General features: G+C 46.0%; 1 protein-coding gene across 3 annotated transcripts in view; it reads left to right on the top strand.

Annotated features, from left to right (window-relative positions):
* ect2 (epithelial cell transforming 2) overlaps window positions 1–16,767 on the top strand; it is a 334,206-nt gene that overhangs the window by 27,050 nt on the left and 290,389 nt on the right. For all 3 annotated transcript variants that reach the window (XM_077534330.1, XM_077534329.1, XM_077534331.1), the window contains exons 3-5: window positions 4,589–4,668; window positions 13,450–13,539; window positions 13,997–14,179. In XM_077534330.1, the coding sequence (XP_077390456.1) occupies window positions 4,589–4,668; window positions 13,450–13,539; window positions 13,997–14,179 (353 nt within the window). The remainder of the gene's footprint in view (window positions 1–4,588; window positions 4,669–13,449; window positions 13,540–13,996; window positions 14,180–16,767) is intronic.

The following is a 16,767-nucleotide window of genomic DNA, read 5'->3' as shown; positions in this document are numbered from 1 at the left end:
GTGAGCTACGAATTTTTGAATGTCCCATTTTTGACGATTTTTCACATTTACAGGGGGCATACTTTTGCCCACTTCTCCTACACGTTTCATCCGACTGAGTTAAGACTTGACCTGACTGCAATGAAGTCATTGCTTTGTAAAATAAATTCTGCTGCCTGGGGAAGCCACGTTTATGCAAATACAAAATAGACCGCTCAGCGGGTACAGGCTGTTGTCAAGAAAATGTAGTTATATTTAAAAAAAAAAAAGTTCCAAGCGAGAGTCGAACCAATGACCACTCAACCACATAGTCAGACACTGGACTGTGCGAAAAACTGATAACTTGTAGGGGTTCCCATTCTGAACAAAGCTGAAAATATGGGTTAATATGTAAGTTAAATGTCAAACGACATTTAATCAAATAGATGGAAATTGGGAAAACAGATGATAACTTCGGTAAATCAGTCATTAAAATTAAGGTTGCTACCCTTAAACAGTATGTGAGTTCTTTTTCCAAGACTTTAAAGGGATAGTTTGGATTTTTTGACATGAATCTCTTTGATCCTCACCTCCAGTGTGTGCGATCATCACTGACTTACCCCTGACAGCGTTCTGTGACCCGAGTTCTGGTCCGGTGTTGGACGAGAGAAAAATAGTCCAGCAAGTTGGCTGGGGTCACGGTAATAAAGCGTTTATCTTTTAAAAATAATTTGTGTTCAGAAGAGTGATACATTTGCACACTAAACTTCTTTCTGAAAAAAGTCAGACGCCATTACCGCCGGGCAATACTTTTTTGTTCGTTCGTATCACTGCGCGGCGCCCCCACAGACAGCTGATAGACGCGCACTAATCTACAAGTTGTTTGTCTTTTCGAAGGCGGAAGGCGCGTGGATCAGCTGTCTGCAGCATGTCTATCAGCTGTCAACAGGGCGACGCGCAGTGATACGAACGAACAGAATAGTGCCTGGAGGAACGAGGTGATTGAATTTCCCTAATCGGGCAAACATGAGACCAAAAGTTGACCTGATGATGATAACCAATTGCAAGCATCAATTTGTGCAATCTGGTTAATGTCTGCAAAGTTGCACTTATTACTGGTCTGAAGCCCAATTCACACTGACTGCGGAACGGCTGCGGTGCATTCTCCGTACGGCGGCCATACGGATCCCGCAAGGATAGAATGCATTCAGGTCTACATGTCAATTCACACCAGCTTCGGTGCGGTGTGGAACAACTGCGGCGATGCGGAAGGTTTCCGTAAGTGTTCTATTTCTTCCGGATGCCGCATGCGGATTTTCATGAAGCTGAAGAAATTACACGAGCCGGACAGGAAATCGAGCGTCTCACATTAAGGTAAATCCGGTATATTTCAAAATAAAACAGTCTGCGAACTTGTTTTTTTGTGAGGGAAGCTAGCTAGCTGCATAGCATGACATCAGTATGACATTTCAGACAAAAAATTAGCTCAGAATAAATTAAACACGACAAATGACACTATTTAAACACAAAACGTACTTGGAGAACAGCCATGGTAGAAGTCCCAGAAATAACTCAACTCAACTCAACTCAACTCAACTCAACTCAACTTTATAAAGCGCCTTAATGTCCAAAAAGCATATCGATGTGACAACAGGCAAGCGTGGCTGTTGTTTACAAATAGGACTATACACTGTTATTAGGGCTGGGAATCTTTGGCTGTCTCACGATTCGATTCGATTATGATTTTTGGGTCTACGATTCGATTCAGAATCGATTTTCGATTCTCGATTCAAACGATTTTCGATTCAAAATTATTTGATTGATAAATTATTTCTGCTTCAATTTACAGGTATGCACAACATTGTCATGATCTACTCCACTCTGCTTTGCAAGACAAAATGACAAATAGAGACAATAAAGTGTCTTCTTTTTGTTTAAACATTTGTTAATTTTGTATTGTAAGTGCCTTTTTCCACAAAAACAGCATGTGAGCTACAACTGCCTTTTCCCCTTCTTCTTCATTTCTAATTTAAATAAAATCGACTTTTGGATATTAAAATTAGGGATGCAACGGTTCTCGGTCTTGGACCGGACCGTTCGGTCCACCCTGCGCGGGACAATAGGCCCTTATGGACCGCGGGTTTTCGGTCCAGAACAAACTTTGAATTTATTGACACTTACACGCCACTGTGTAGGCGCGTGCAAGCCGAGGCAGCCGCGCTGGCTGGCAGTGTTGCGGTTCCGCCCACTCGCCCCCTCACACAGACGTGGAAAAACAAGCGCGAGCTGCGGAGAAGTGGTGTGGAACAATTCCGGCTTCCTTATCGAATACATCGAGGAGGGAGTGTAAACGTTGCTTGTTACATGTTCCATAAGTGAATCCATGTTGAACGGGAGCGTTGCCACCACTGAGCCGAGCCGGGCTCAGCGCTGCCGCGCGCCTCAACTCGGAGAGCGGACACGCACTCTGCCCTGTCATTTGTCAACACCAACCCTTGTTCCCCCAGCCGGTAAAATGCGCCAGGACACACACATGTGAAGGCGACGGAGAACCGCGAGAGCAATGAAACAACGCCGACCGACGGCACGCTTCATGCGTCACGACTGGCTCGAAGAACCCAGCTCTACATCGCCGCCATCCAATCCACGACCCCCATGAATCCACGCTGGCCATCAACAGCAAAGAGACGAGAACAAAACTAAACAAATGACACATCCGCCCTCCCCCGTCTTGTGTCAAAGTAGTTGTTTCCACTGATTTTTTTTAATTTTTTTTTATCCCCTGCCGCGAGTCCCTTTTTCAATAAACGCATGAAGAAGACACGTGTGTTTTTGAGTTTTAGAAAAAGGTTTTGAAACAAGAAAATGAATATTTATGGCATATAAACAAAAGAAAAGCCAGAACACGCTCACATTCTGCAATGGTGAGTTCAATGACCACACACAGTAGGAATTCTCAGTACGCATAAAAAAGCTCAAATGACTGATGAATGTTAGTTTTTTTCAGTTTTCTTCCACGTTTGAAGTTTAAAGTCATGGTAGGGTTAGGTACAAGAAACATTTTTGAAAAATGGCCACTTTTATGTAGTAAAAAGTAATAAGATCCCACGGCAATTCGCGGCTGGCTAAAATGAGTTAAAGGAAACACGAGCAATATGAACAAACACTTCCAGCGTCTTTTCCCTGATGTACACAGATTTTTTGTATATTATTATTATTATTATGTGTAGTACCGCACAGTGTTGAAACTCGTTACACAATGCAATTTTTGCTCAGAAGCAAAATAAAGTGAATTTTGGGGGAAAAAATTGTTCTCTTTATGCACAAATCACGTACCGAAACCGTGGCCCAAAAACCGAGGTACGGACCGTACCGTGGGCTACCTGTACCATTGCACCCCGAATTAATATTGATTCGATTCATAAATGAGATGTTATCGTGCGAACTCAACTCTCCAGCGTGAACCCCACGTGATCTTGTGGTCTGTCGGGAGCAGATTTCGATGTGACAACAGGCCAGCGTGTCTGTTGTTTACAAATAGGACTATACACTGTTGTTATCGGGTGAACTCAACTTTCCAGCTTTAACCCCACGTGATCTTGTGGTCTGTCGGGAGCAGATTTCGATGTGACAACAGGCCAGCGTGTCTATTGATTACAAATAGGACTCTATATAAACGGTTGTTATTGGGTGAACTCAACTCGCCAGCGTGAACCCCACGTGATCTTGTGGTCTGTCGGGAGTAGACACGCGGACATGCAACGCACGCGGTGTGAATTGCAGTCCTTGCGGCGTCCGTACGGCCACCGTACGGAAAACGCACCGCAGCCGTTAGGCAGTCAGTGTGAATTGGGCTTGAGTTTGGCCAGAGATGCAGAGAGGTGAGCCGGGTTTGGAGGGTCGGCACACAGGTTCGTTAAAGAAGAGATGAAAAACAGGTTCAGTTAATCAAGTTGAAAGTTAATCAAGATGAGAAAAGCCCTCACGGCCTGAGGATGGCAATCCTTCTTGAGTCTGATCTGCTGGCTGGTGAGGGTCACTTTTTGTTGTCCGGCTGTGGAGCACCTCGAAGGCCTCCAGCTTGGCAGATACAAAGAGCATGGTTCGTTCTGGGCCTGAATAGCAAACACATAACATTTCATACTTTATTGTTTTATTGGAAAATAAGACCGTCAGATTTCTTCTTCCTTGTCCATCTCCTATATTCCAGAGAAGGGTGGGGCTGGTTGTGTGTGGACGTGAGATATTCACCTTGGTCAACCAACCCCCACTATGGAGTGTCCCAAGACAATGGAAAAAAAGTTCCTTTGTCTTTAATGAGGTTGCAAAACTTATGACCGGCCCCAGCCCCCAGACGATACACATTCCTAGGTGTTGGCATCCCTGGCAATGTTAAAATTGGCAAAATAGTTGAGATTAATAGTTAAGAAGACAAACCACAGCGAAGCAAATGCGGCTGGCTTGGTTCATGTTATTCACACACAGGTTTATTAACTCTACGTGTTTTTTTTTCTTCCTTTGCTCTCTCTCTCTCTCTCTCTTTCTTTCTTTCTTTCTTTCTTTTTCTCTCTCTCTATATATATATCTATCTATCTATCTATCTATCTATCTATCTATCTTTCTTTCTTAGATATATTGCCAAAGGTGGAGCCAAGGATCGTTCTCGTGGGAGAGGCAAGCAAAAATGCTGAGCTGGTCAAAGCACTGCAGGTAGAGACAGACTTGAGTCAGCCTGAAAACTCAGTGTGTTCCACTGGCTTCTTCTGGTTTACTAGGTCCAAGAAGCCTTGTAGTTGTATCATTGCACCATGAAAAACTGTCTCTCTGTGAAATATTCTACGTGGTTATTCACAATATCCAAACTGAACAATACGATATCATAGGGCTGCTGGATTATGGAAAAAATAATAATCACGATTATTGTGGTAATAATTAAGGGTGCAACGATCGATCGGTCGGCCGATCAATTTTCGTAATTTTGGGCGATCGGTGATCGATCGATCCCTCAAAATAAATTCGATCTTGTCTACCGATCACATCTCTCTTGCGTAAAAGTATGAAAAAGTCAACCATTGCCCTCTTCTGCTGAGACATAAGCCCGCCCACAAGGTCACGTGTGCAAATGCGCACTTGTGTGCGCTGCAATACAAACAGCAGCAGCAGTATGTCGACAGTTTGGCAGTATTTCACGATAAAAGTAAAGGAGCCCAGGATCGCAATTTGTAATTCGTGCAACGTCGAAATAAGTCGTGGTGGGACTGCACGGAAGGCTTTCATACAACAAACCTCATTCGTCATTTAAGGACCCACCACACTGCTGAGTATGCGGCGTTTGAAGTTAGCAACCAAGCTAAGGCTAACTTAGCTAAAGCTAGCGCGAGCAAGGAGCCAGACCATGGACCGCTGTTGGCGCTTATGAGCAGCGAAAGGAGCAAAGCTACCACGAGAAAAATAATGGAGTTCATGGCATTAGATGACCAGCCTTTTTCGGTCGTGGAGGACCGAGGCTTCAGAAACCTGATGCAGCACTTGAGCCCGCGATATGATTTGCCAAGTCGAAAATACTTTTCAGAAGTTGCATTACCGGAGTTGTTTAAAAAAGTTTGGAGCCATACTCACAGCCTGCTTGGAGCCGATGCAAAGACACTCAGCTTTACAACAGATATCTGGACTTCTGATGTAAGTTTAATGTCGACTTTGAAAATGTTGTGCATGCTGCACTTTTTTTTTTTTTTTTTGTAGAATGTTTTACTTTAGGAGGTTTTGATCCTATAAGTTGGTGCAAGATATTTTTGGATGGATATTTTACATCTAGATTGTGACACATCTGCATTTAGACATTTATTCGTTTTGCACTACAAGGAAACAATACTCAGGAAGGAAGCTTTACTGATACTGCCGTGCACTTTTTTTTTTAAACTCTCAAAACTGGTCTTTGCTATAACCTATTCCACAAGTTTTATTTTATTATTTTTTATTTCATTTATATTTGAGAGAACTACTAAATGTGTTTTAAACATGTTTTACCTTGTTTGACAGGTATTGCTCAGTGTTTTCCAATAAAAAAAGGAACATTTAAGGTGTATGCTTTTGGTTTAGAGGGAAAAAAAAAAATCGGGATCGGCAAAAATCGAGATCGGCAGGTCAGACAGTTTTAAAGACCGGTGATCGGTGATCGGCCAAAAAAGTGTGATCGGTGCACCCCTAGTAATAATTGAAATCACGATTATTCAAAAGGATTATTTATGTTTTTGTACAAAGCAAAAAAATGTTTAACCATTTGAAAATATTAAGACAAATAAAACAAATAATATGTAAGCTCATTTTGGACCAAACAAACTTTATAATAAATTATTATTTATGTAAGCAAGAATTTGAAGTTGGGGTGAAGCGTGTGCAATATGACTTGTGGGGTGCTAACAACTTTACGAATTTCAGGTATTTTTTGGAACCTAACCCCAGCGGAAAACGAGGGAACACTGTACATCAGACTCGAAGTGTATTTTCATCAACATTAAAGTTTTGCATGGTTTATTGATCATGTTTGTGTAACTAATTGGTAAAAAATATATCAATAAAAACTCACACTTCTTTTTGACCATTTATTTAGTACAGTGGAACCTCTACTTACGAACGTCTCTTCATACGAAATTTTCGAGTTACGAAACTCCTCAACGGGAAAATATTGCCTCTTGTTACGAAAGAAATTTCTAGATACGAAAGGTAAAAATACATTACCGAACGCAACATACTTTCGGCTATGGCTATTTCCTACCATAGGTACCTATGAGCGTAAATACTAGATCGGTGTTTGTGCATCGTCCTGGCATCCCATTGGCTAAGAGGAACCTCTACCATAGGTATCTATGAGCGTATACTAGATCGGTGTTTGTGCATGTTTCTGGCATCCCATTGGCTAAGAGGAACCTCTACCATAGGTATCTATGAGTGTAGATACTAGATCGGTGTCTATACAGCGTCCTCATCATTCATCCCGCGGCCCATAAGGTGTTCGATAGTTTTTCGTAAATGTATCAACTAGCGGCCAACGAATTTGTGCAAAAATTCAAACAAATTTTTTTTCTCTTGTTTCAGACCTTAACGAGCCACTTGTTTGATTGACGGTAATGTGGGAAGACGACGCTCCCTCCTAAAGCGAATGATCGGCGCATTATAGTGGGAAAGGGGGGAATGACGGCTAACACTGCTGTTAGTCGCTGATAGCTAGCAGTCACGGCTAAACGCTGGCAACAGGCGCCGAACAATACAACGTCAGCATAATTATGTCTTAGCCTCTTACCTAGGGCTTGAACGTAACTTCAGGACTAAGTTGTCTTACTGACATCTGGCCTAACAGTTTGGTGCATTTACATTGCCATTGTTCACAAACTCCAAAAAGAGGCGCACATCTTAAGCCCCGATGACACGCTTCTGTTAACAACTTCAAAATAAAAGTGTTACAATGCATTGAACTACATATACTACTTGGTAAAGTAAGGTTTATTTTGAAATTAGGTTTCTCACAGCCCCGTGTACTGTCATGCATACTGCCATTAGCTTGACTACGACGATCTCAGCGGCAAGCCGAGGCAGAAATTTCGTTTCAGCCCTAGTATTAATAATCGTTTTTGTACGATTATGCCTATTTTGTAATCGTGGAGGGTAATAATCGAAATCGTAATTGAATTTCCATTAATTGCACAGCCCGACAATATCACGATATGAACCGCACGATACGATAAATATGTCATTGTGGAAAGGTTGGTGACATAAAGAAAGCTAAAAAAATAAATAAATATATAACTCGTATTGAACAAGAGACGTAGTCTCTTCAGCGTGTCTTGCGATCGTGCCCGGGACCTCCCGCCGGTGGGACATGCCCGGAACACCTCTCAAGGGAGACGTCCAGGAGGCATCCTAACCAGATGCCCGAGCCACCTCAGCTGACTCCTCTCAACGTGGAGGAGCAGTGGCTCGACACAGAGTCCCTCCCGGATGACCGAGCTTCGCACCCTATCTTTAAGGGAGAGCCCGGACACCCTGCGGAGGAAACTAATATCAGCCACTTGTATCCTGGATCTTGTTCTTTGGGTCACGATCCAAAGCTCGTGACCATAGGTGAGGGTAAGAACGTAGATCGACTGGTAAATCAAGAGCTTCGCTTTCGACTCAGCACTTTCTTCACCACAACGGACCGATACAGAGTCCTCATAACTGCGGACGCTGCACCGATCCGCCTGTTGATCTCCCGCTCCATCCTGGCCTCACTCGTGAACAAGACCCCAAGATACTTGAACTCCTCGACCCGAAGAGGGCACGCCACCGTTTTCGGACTGAGGACCATGGTCTCGGATTTGGAGGTGCTGATCTTCATCCCAACCGCTTCACACTCGGCTGCAAACCGCTCCAGTGAGAGTTGGAGATCACGGCTTGATGAAGCCAACAGCACCACATCATCTGCAACAAGCAGAGATGCAATCCTGAGGTCAGCAAACCGGACCCCCTCAACGGCGCCTAGAAATTCTGTCCATAAAAGTTATGAATAGAATCGGTGACAAAGGGCAGCCTTGGCGGAGTCCACCTCTGACTGGAAACGAATCCGACTTACTGCCGGCAATGCGGACCAAAACTCTGACAACAGTCGTAGAGGGGCCGAACAGCCCGTATCAGGGGGCTCGGTACCCCGTACTCCCGAAGCACGCCCCACAGGACTCCCCAAGGGACACAGTTGAATGCCTTCTCAAAATCTACAGAACACGCGTGGACTGGTTGAGCAAACTCCCACGCACCCTCGAGGATCCTGCTGAGTGAAGAGCTGGTCCACTGGTCCACGGCCAGGACGAAAACCACACTCCTCCTCCTGAATCCGAGATTCGACTTCCCGACGGACCCTCCTCTCCAGCACCCCTGAAGAGAGGCTGAGGAGTGTGATCCTTCTGTAGTTGGAGCACACCCTCCGGTCCCCCTTCTTAAAAAAGGAGGACCACCACCCCGGTCTGCCAATCCAGAGGCACTGTCCCTGATGTCCACGCGATATTGTAGAGGCTTGTCAACCACAACAGCCCCACAACATCCAGAGTCTTTCGGAACTCCGGGCGGATCTCATCTACCCCCGGGGCCCTGCCACCGAGGAGCTTTCCCTTTTTTTTTTCTTCTTTTTTTTATTTATTTATTTATTTATTTTTTCCTTGTGTGTATGTGTGCGTGCGTTTGCGTGCGTGCGTATGCGTATGCGTGTGCGTGTGCGTGCAAATACGTATAAATTTAAACTTATTAATTCACCTAAAACCTTATAAATATCCCATTACCCTTCGCCTTAACCAGGTACTTCAGAATCTTGCCAGAGTCGTGAGGTTCAAATGGTAAGGAGACCAGAGAAAAGGTCATAAAAAATAAAGAGAAAAGAAAGATAAATCAAAGTGAAATCCAGCACCGACCAAACACTTCCTGCCTTCCCCATGGTGACAAAATCAAAGTCTTACGCCAACCCCGGAAGCCTCTAAATTCCAACAAATTAGCGAGATCTCAAGAGACCAGAGGAAAAACTAAAGAGAGGAAGGAGGGAAGGGTCGATGAGGCAGAGTGAGATCCATAGAAGCCAGTACATCCAATCCATCAAAGTGAAATCCAGCACCAACCAAACCCCTCCTGCGTGGTTACAAAACCAGAGTCTTATGCCAACCCCAGAAACCTCAAACTTCCAATAAATTGAGATCTCAAGTGACCAGAGGAAAAACTAAAGAGAGGAAGGAGGGAAGGATAGATAAAGCAAAGTGAGATCCACAGACACCAGCACCCACTGATTCAAGGGGCTGTGGGAGGGAGAGGCAAATTCTGTTTGAGTTTCAGTAGATGCTGGTGCGATGGATCTGGCATGCATAAGGACCACCAACAAAGAAAGAAGCCGTCAACCGCGGTCCAGCAAAGCGAGCACCGCCCCCCCCCCCCCCACGGAATCCCCAGGCCGCGGCAGCACCAAGGCCACCCCCACGCCACCCGAGCGGACACCGGTCGGCGAGCCGACCCAGACGCCCGGAACACCCCCGCCCCAGCCCCGGCCCACACCCCCGAGCCCAAGGCCGCAGAACGAGGCCCGGCGGGTCCCCACAGCGCCCCACCGGTCCCCAGCCTCCATCCCCCCACGACCCCCCCGCACCCCACCCAAACCCGCCACCCGCCACGACCCAGGCCCCGCCACCCCCGGCCCCCAAAGCCCCGAACACACCCCGACCCCCAACACCCAACCCCCCACCCACCCATACCTCCACCAAACAAGCCGCCACCCCCCCCGACGACCGCCAACCCCCCCGCGAACCCCGCCCCCCACGAGCCCCCCGCGGAAACCGGCACCGGGCAGCAGCGCAGAGAGGGAAGACGTGCCCACCCCACCTCTAGCCGTGCGAAAGGAGCACAGCGGCCGGAGGGGGGAAGCAGAGGAGGAAGCACCGGGGGAGAGGCGGAACACCAGAACACCGAGCCCGGTGGGAAGAGGCCCCGGTCATCACGCCAGCGTACTAGTGACACCTAACCCTGTTACTGAGTCCGCCAGCTCGCCGACTGGCGAGCTCTAACCTTACACCGTGAATGTGGCCCCACCCAGTGTATATACAAGTGTGTGCGTGTGGTGCATTAAAATTGGGAGCAGGTGAGTCGGAGCAGAGGGAAAAAATTTCCCTTTCTCCGATACACCCGCATCCCCCCCAAAAAATGAATATGTATATGTGTGGTGCATTAAAAAAGGAAATGGAGGGACAAAGTGGTGGGGCAGGGACACAGATGGGGGGGGACCACAGCGCTGCCAGGCACTGCAGTCCATCCCCCCTGATGGCTCCCCGCCCCAACTCACCCCTCCCCACCGAGGAGCTTTCCAACCACCTCAGTGACTTTGCCCCCAATAGATAGAAGAGCCCACCTCAGAGTCCCCAGACTGCTTTCTCAAAGGAATTGAGGAGGTCTTTGAAGTATTACCCCCACCGACTCACGACGTCCCGAGTCGAGGTCAACAGCAGCCCATCTCCACTTTACACAGTGTTAATGGTGCACTGCTTTCCTCTCCTGAGACACCGGATGGTGGACCAGAATTTCCTCGAAGCCGTGCGGAAGTCGTTTTCCATGGCCTCACCGAAATCCTCCCTTGTCTGAGTTTTTGCCTCAGCGACCGCCTAAGTCGCGTTCCGCTTGGCCAGGCGGTACTTGTCAGCTGCCTCTGGAGTCCTACAGGCCAAAAAGGCCCGATAGGACTCCTTCTTCAGCTTGACGGCATCCCTTACGGTTCGAGGATTGGAGCCGCGACAGGCACCGACCACCTTACGGCCACAGCTCTGATCGGCTGCTTCAACAATGGAGGCGCGGAACATGGCCCACTCGGGCTCAATGTCCCCCGTCTACCCCGGGACAAGGGAGAAGGTCTGCCGGAGGTGGGCGAAACTCTTTCTGACCGGGGATTCCGCCAGACGTTCCCAGCAAACCCTCACAATACGCTTAGGTCTGTCAGGTCGGACCGGCATCTTCCCCCACCATCGGAGCCAACACGCCACCAGGTGGTGATCAGTTGACAGCTCCTCTCTTCACCCGAGTGTCCAAAACATGCAGCCGCAAATCCGTTGACACGACTACAGTCTTCCCTCGCTATAACGCGGTTCACTTTTCGCGGTCTCGCTGTATCGCAGATTTTTTTTAAGTGCAATTTTGCTTTTTTTTTTTACAGTCATATACCCATTTTATAAAATTTATGAAGGTTTGAACATTGTCAATGTTTGAACAAGAGAGAAATGGGTGAACATGTAAATGCCTCAGTGAGAAAAGTGTATAAATTGTGCGGTCGGGGATTTTTGAGCCTTAAAACATTTATAAGAGTTGTAAAACATAAAGCTAACTACTTCGCGGATTTCATTTATTGCGGGTATTTTTTGGAACCTAACTCCAGCGGAAAACGAGGGAACACTGTACAAAGTTGATCATCGAACTGCGGCCTAAGGTGTCCTGGTGCCAAGTGCACATATGGACACCCTTATGTTTGAATATGGTGTTCGTTAAGGACAGGCCGTGACGAGCACAGAAGTCCAATAACAAAACACCACTCGGGTTCTGATCGGGGGGGGCGTTCCTCCCAATCACGCCCCTCCAGGTCGCACTGTCATTGCCCACGTGAGCGTTGAAGTCCCCCAGCAGAAGGAGGGAGGCCCTGGGTGGAGCGCTCTCCAGCACACCCTCCAAGGACTCCAAAAAGGGTGGGTACTCTGAGCTGTTGTTTGGTGCATATGCACAAACAACAGCCAGGACCCGTCCCCAAACCCAAAGACGGAGGGAGGCTACCCTCTCGTCTACCGAGGTGAACCCCAACGCACTGGCGCTGAGCCGGGGGGCAATAATATACCCAAACCTGCTCTGCGCCTCTCACCGTGGGCAACTCCGGAGTGGAAAAGAGTCCAACCCCTCTCGAGAGGACTGGTACCAGAGCCCAAGCTGTGTGTGGAGGCGAGTCTGACTATATCTAGTTGGAATCTCTAGGTCTCACAAACCAGCTCGGGGTCCCTCCCCGCCAGAGAGGTGACATTCCATGTCCCAAGAGCTTCTGTAGCCGGGGATTGGTGGCAGCCAAGGTCTCCGCCCTTGGCTGCCACCTAGCCCACTCTGCACCCGACCCCTTTGGCCCCTCCCACCGGTGGTGAGCCCATGGGAAAGGGGACCCACGTCTCTTTGGGCTATGCCCGGCTGGGCCCCATGGGTGCAGGCCACCAGGCGCTCGGCAACGAGCCCCACCTCCAGGCCTGGCTCCAGAGGGGGGCCCCGGTGACTTGCGTCCAGGCAAGGGAACAGTGTTTCCATTTTTGTTTTTCATCATAAGGGGTAGCGTGAGCTGTGCTTAGTCTGGCCCCTCACCTAGATCCTGTTTGCCAGGGGTGACCCTGCCAGGGGCATAAATCCCCAGACAACATCTCCTACGATCATTGAGACACACAAACCCCTCCACCACGATAATGTGCCGGCTCACGGAGGGGTAGAACGAATGTGAAAGATTGGTTGTCGTCCGGAAAGCCGTTTGGCTCAGCGCGCGAAGGGGCATTTTTTTTTTCTTCCCCCTGCTGTCTTTTTTTTCTTCTTCTTCGCTTGCTCTAAAGAGCTTGAATTAAGGAGTGGTGGAGCGCCGCTGCTGAGTGAGTTATAACTGAATCACTGTCCTGTTTTCTCCACCAGCTACCGCACTGTTAATTTTTCTGCAGCCATCATTCGTTTCATGGTCTCCTTCTTGATGTCTGCCTCTGAACGTATGGGTCAAATACACCTTTATTTGCTATATGGTAACTCCTGCTTCGTGGGCTTTTCTTTTGCCGGTACCGTACAAAAGTACCGGTACCATACAAAACGCAGTATCGTTTTAACTGACGCAGTACCCTGATACCAAATTGTTAACGGTTAACCATGCATCCCTATCTCCTATTATGTCTTCCGATGCCAGTCTTTGACATCCACGTACCTTTTTTTTTCCAGGCTGTAAGAGTAATGGAGGTACCTGTGGTAAAGACAAGAGGAGCCGAATCATGTCCAGAAGAGAAAATGACCAAGTCCATTGTCAATATGGTACTTTTTTTTTTTTTTTTTTACCAGCAATATATTTATTGATATTTTTCAAAGAGAAAAAGAAACAACAACTTACAAAAAAAAAATTATTCTCATGACATAGAAATTGTCCAGGCTAGCTCAGAGTATTGTCCAACATCAAGATTGCCCTTGATTATACCTTAGAAAACTGACATTACATACATAAAAAAGGGCACAACAAATGACAAATACTGAGTACAAAATTGCATGAAAACAAACAAACCCCACCCAAAAAAAAAGTTAAAAAATTAGGACACTCAATTTGAAACTTTGATCAATCCATTTATAATTAATTGTGTGGGGCTTAAACACTGAAACTAATTTTAAGGAGCCAAACTAAAGGTAAGGATTTGGTTTGAATTTACATTGATGTTGACGGTAATTTTGTGCACTAAATCACTACATGTTGTGATTATTGTCTTTCTTTCATTCTCAGGAAATCGCTACTCCGTTGTTAATAACTGACAACATCCAAGAGTTCAGGAATGAAGAGGAAAATGATTTTGAGACGGTGTTTGTCCTCATTGACTTTGAATCTTCAGATTACTCTGACCTCTATCAGCGTGATAACAGGATTATAGGTCCTCCTGTTGTGCTCCACTGTGCTTTGAAGAAGGAGGTAAAATAATATCGATGAATGCGTTCAACTTATGTAACATTAGTTTTATATCTGTCTCCTTCTAAAGTCAGCCTTGTCTTTACTTGGATTAATGTGCTAATTGAGCATCACAAAGAAATGGGTGGGAGAAATTTTGAAAAAGTTAATCAAATCTTACATTGAAGTTGCTGCACAATAAAACAATTATGCACCAATTAACGATTCTCAATAATTATTAAATAAGCTAACTAGTGGTGTAACAAAAAAGAAAAAAAATAGAATCGTAGAAACCAGTTTTGATTCAGTACATGAATGCATTGACTCTAACCAAATTGAATCGAGGGCTGGGAAAAAGGCGACAGTCGGAAAAATAGGTCAACTTGTATTTTCTATTTTCAGAAGCTACGCCAATACCATGTTTGGACCGTCCATGTTTTATACACTGACTGTGCAGACACATGCAGTATTGTGGCTGTGGTATGATCGTTATTTCTTCTGTTAGTGCACCATCTCGTGGCTGCGTGGCGGATGTTATTTGTCTGCTTAAAAAATGGTCAATACAAAGTCAGGGCTCGACAGTGCGAGCATTTCACTCGCAAATGCGGGCAACTTTCAAGTGTGTGCTGTAGTGTTGTCACGATACCAAAATTTTGATTTCGATACTATACCTGCATAAAATACCTCAATACCGTTACTGAAACGGTACCTCGACAAAAATCTAAAACATCAGCAAAAGCATCATTAAAACTAACAAAAATACTTCAAATGATTATTTTTTATTAATTCAAAAACAGTAGGATGTATACATGTTATTTTATGTACATAGGCTACTATATATATTAATGTGTATACTGTATGTGCTTTCACATTGCATTCCATATTGTTGAAGTACTGTATTTGATTGCATTTGATGTCATCCGTTTGATATATTGGCCATACAGTGGCACTCCAATGACTCAATGTACATAATCAATCAAATACTACAAACTGGTAACAAAATCATTCACACGCCACTTATTATTTAAGGGATGTGTCAAAAATGCGCCACAACCTGTCACTCTGACCGTCGTCTTAGCTTTTTCTATGTATTACTGTAATTTCCTACTGTGTTGCCTGTTCAGTGAACGCACCTTGAGTCCACTGGAGGATTGTTGGTTCTCCGTGAAAATCATTTGCTCTTGTCCGTAGGCAGTGCTGTCGCGTGGATTCCTCTCTGCGTGCGCGCTCCCGCGGCTTGTACAACTTTGGCACAATACTTGTTAGCGAGGTGAATGGAAAAAAAAACTTCCATATGACACTTAATTAGTGCGTCGTGCTTCTCAATGAGGAGTGCGTGCGGCCAGCGAGCGCTTCCGTGTTAAGTGCGTGCGGTGAAGCCATTTTCCTGTGCCCTCTCGCAAGCACACTGAAAGAGGCGTGCCGCAGACGTTTTCCATTGGTAGGCGGCTATGCGTGTATGTGTACCTGCCTTTAAAACAGAGTTAGCGGGCTGTCTTGTATTTATTTTTTTAAGTACTAGGACTAAAAAAAAAAAAATCATACAGAGCCGTTTTTGACGCCAAAATATCATGAGGATGACTGGTACCAGTACCCCGTGCAACACTAGTGTGCTGGTGAACAAAAATGCAGTTATGTTTAAAACATACGTTCGAAGTCGCCCTGTCCTTCGCTTGCTCTCTCGTAGAAACTAGAGCCGCCACCGCGCGCCGACTCAATCCAATAGTATTTGAGTGAAACATGACCCGCTGCAATGTGATTGGCTGGCAACTTCCTGATCGGGCACAGCCTACGCGTGCACGGGCACCGCACAGGCTTCAATTTACATATAAACATATGGCGCATTTCCACCGGACCGGTTCCACACCGAAGCAGCATTTTTTGTCACCGGATGTTAGTGTCTCTCTGGGACTTTTTCGGGGTCGAGTGTTTCCGTTATAACCGCTGTTTGGAAGCCTTTCGGCAGTGGTTCTGCAATGCCGTTCATCTGGGGACTAGTGGGGCCGTGTCGTCACCTGTCATCTGATTGTCCGACAGCAACGCAACAAGCAACACCGTGGCACACGCCCATTTCCTTGTTTTATGCGAGGTAGGCAGAGGCCAAAGTCATAAAAATACAGTATAAACAATACACCTAACAATGTTTTACAACAACGCTGAACTATATTTACTATTTAAAAGGTACTTGTAGATGGATTTGTAATGTTTGTGGTTTTCAAAAAAAAATCGCGAGTGCACATCGTAGTGTGTTCCCATTCACTTGAATGAGAGCTCCAGCAGCAGAGCTCTCCATTCAGAAATAGCTTTGCAAGCCGCTCGTGAATCGCAATATTTCATCCATGTTGGTCCATATTAAATTGTAAATATGGTTCAATGTTGGCGTGACTTGCCACTCGTGAAATTTTATGGCAGATCCACACGCACTGGAGAATGCCAGCTTGGCTTGGACAGTTCAAATTAGGGATGCACGATAATATCGGTGGCCGATAATTATCGGCAATTATCGACCTATTTTACGTCAAACCGATAAACCAGATAATAGAGAAATCCACCGATAATTATAGGGAATTATCAACCAATTTGACACCATACAGATAAACCAGGTAATAGAG

The sequence above is a fragment of the Festucalex cinctus genome, chromosome 10 (genome assembly GCF_051991245.1).
Source record: "Festucalex cinctus isolate MCC-2025b chromosome 10, RoL_Fcin_1.0, whole genome shotgun sequence".
Taxonomy (NCBI): Eukaryota; Metazoa; Chordata; class Actinopteri; order Syngnathiformes; family Syngnathidae; genus Festucalex; species Festucalex cinctus.
The sequence above is the reverse complement of the archived record's forward strand: the minus strand, read 5'-3'. Positions and strand labels throughout refer to the sequence as shown.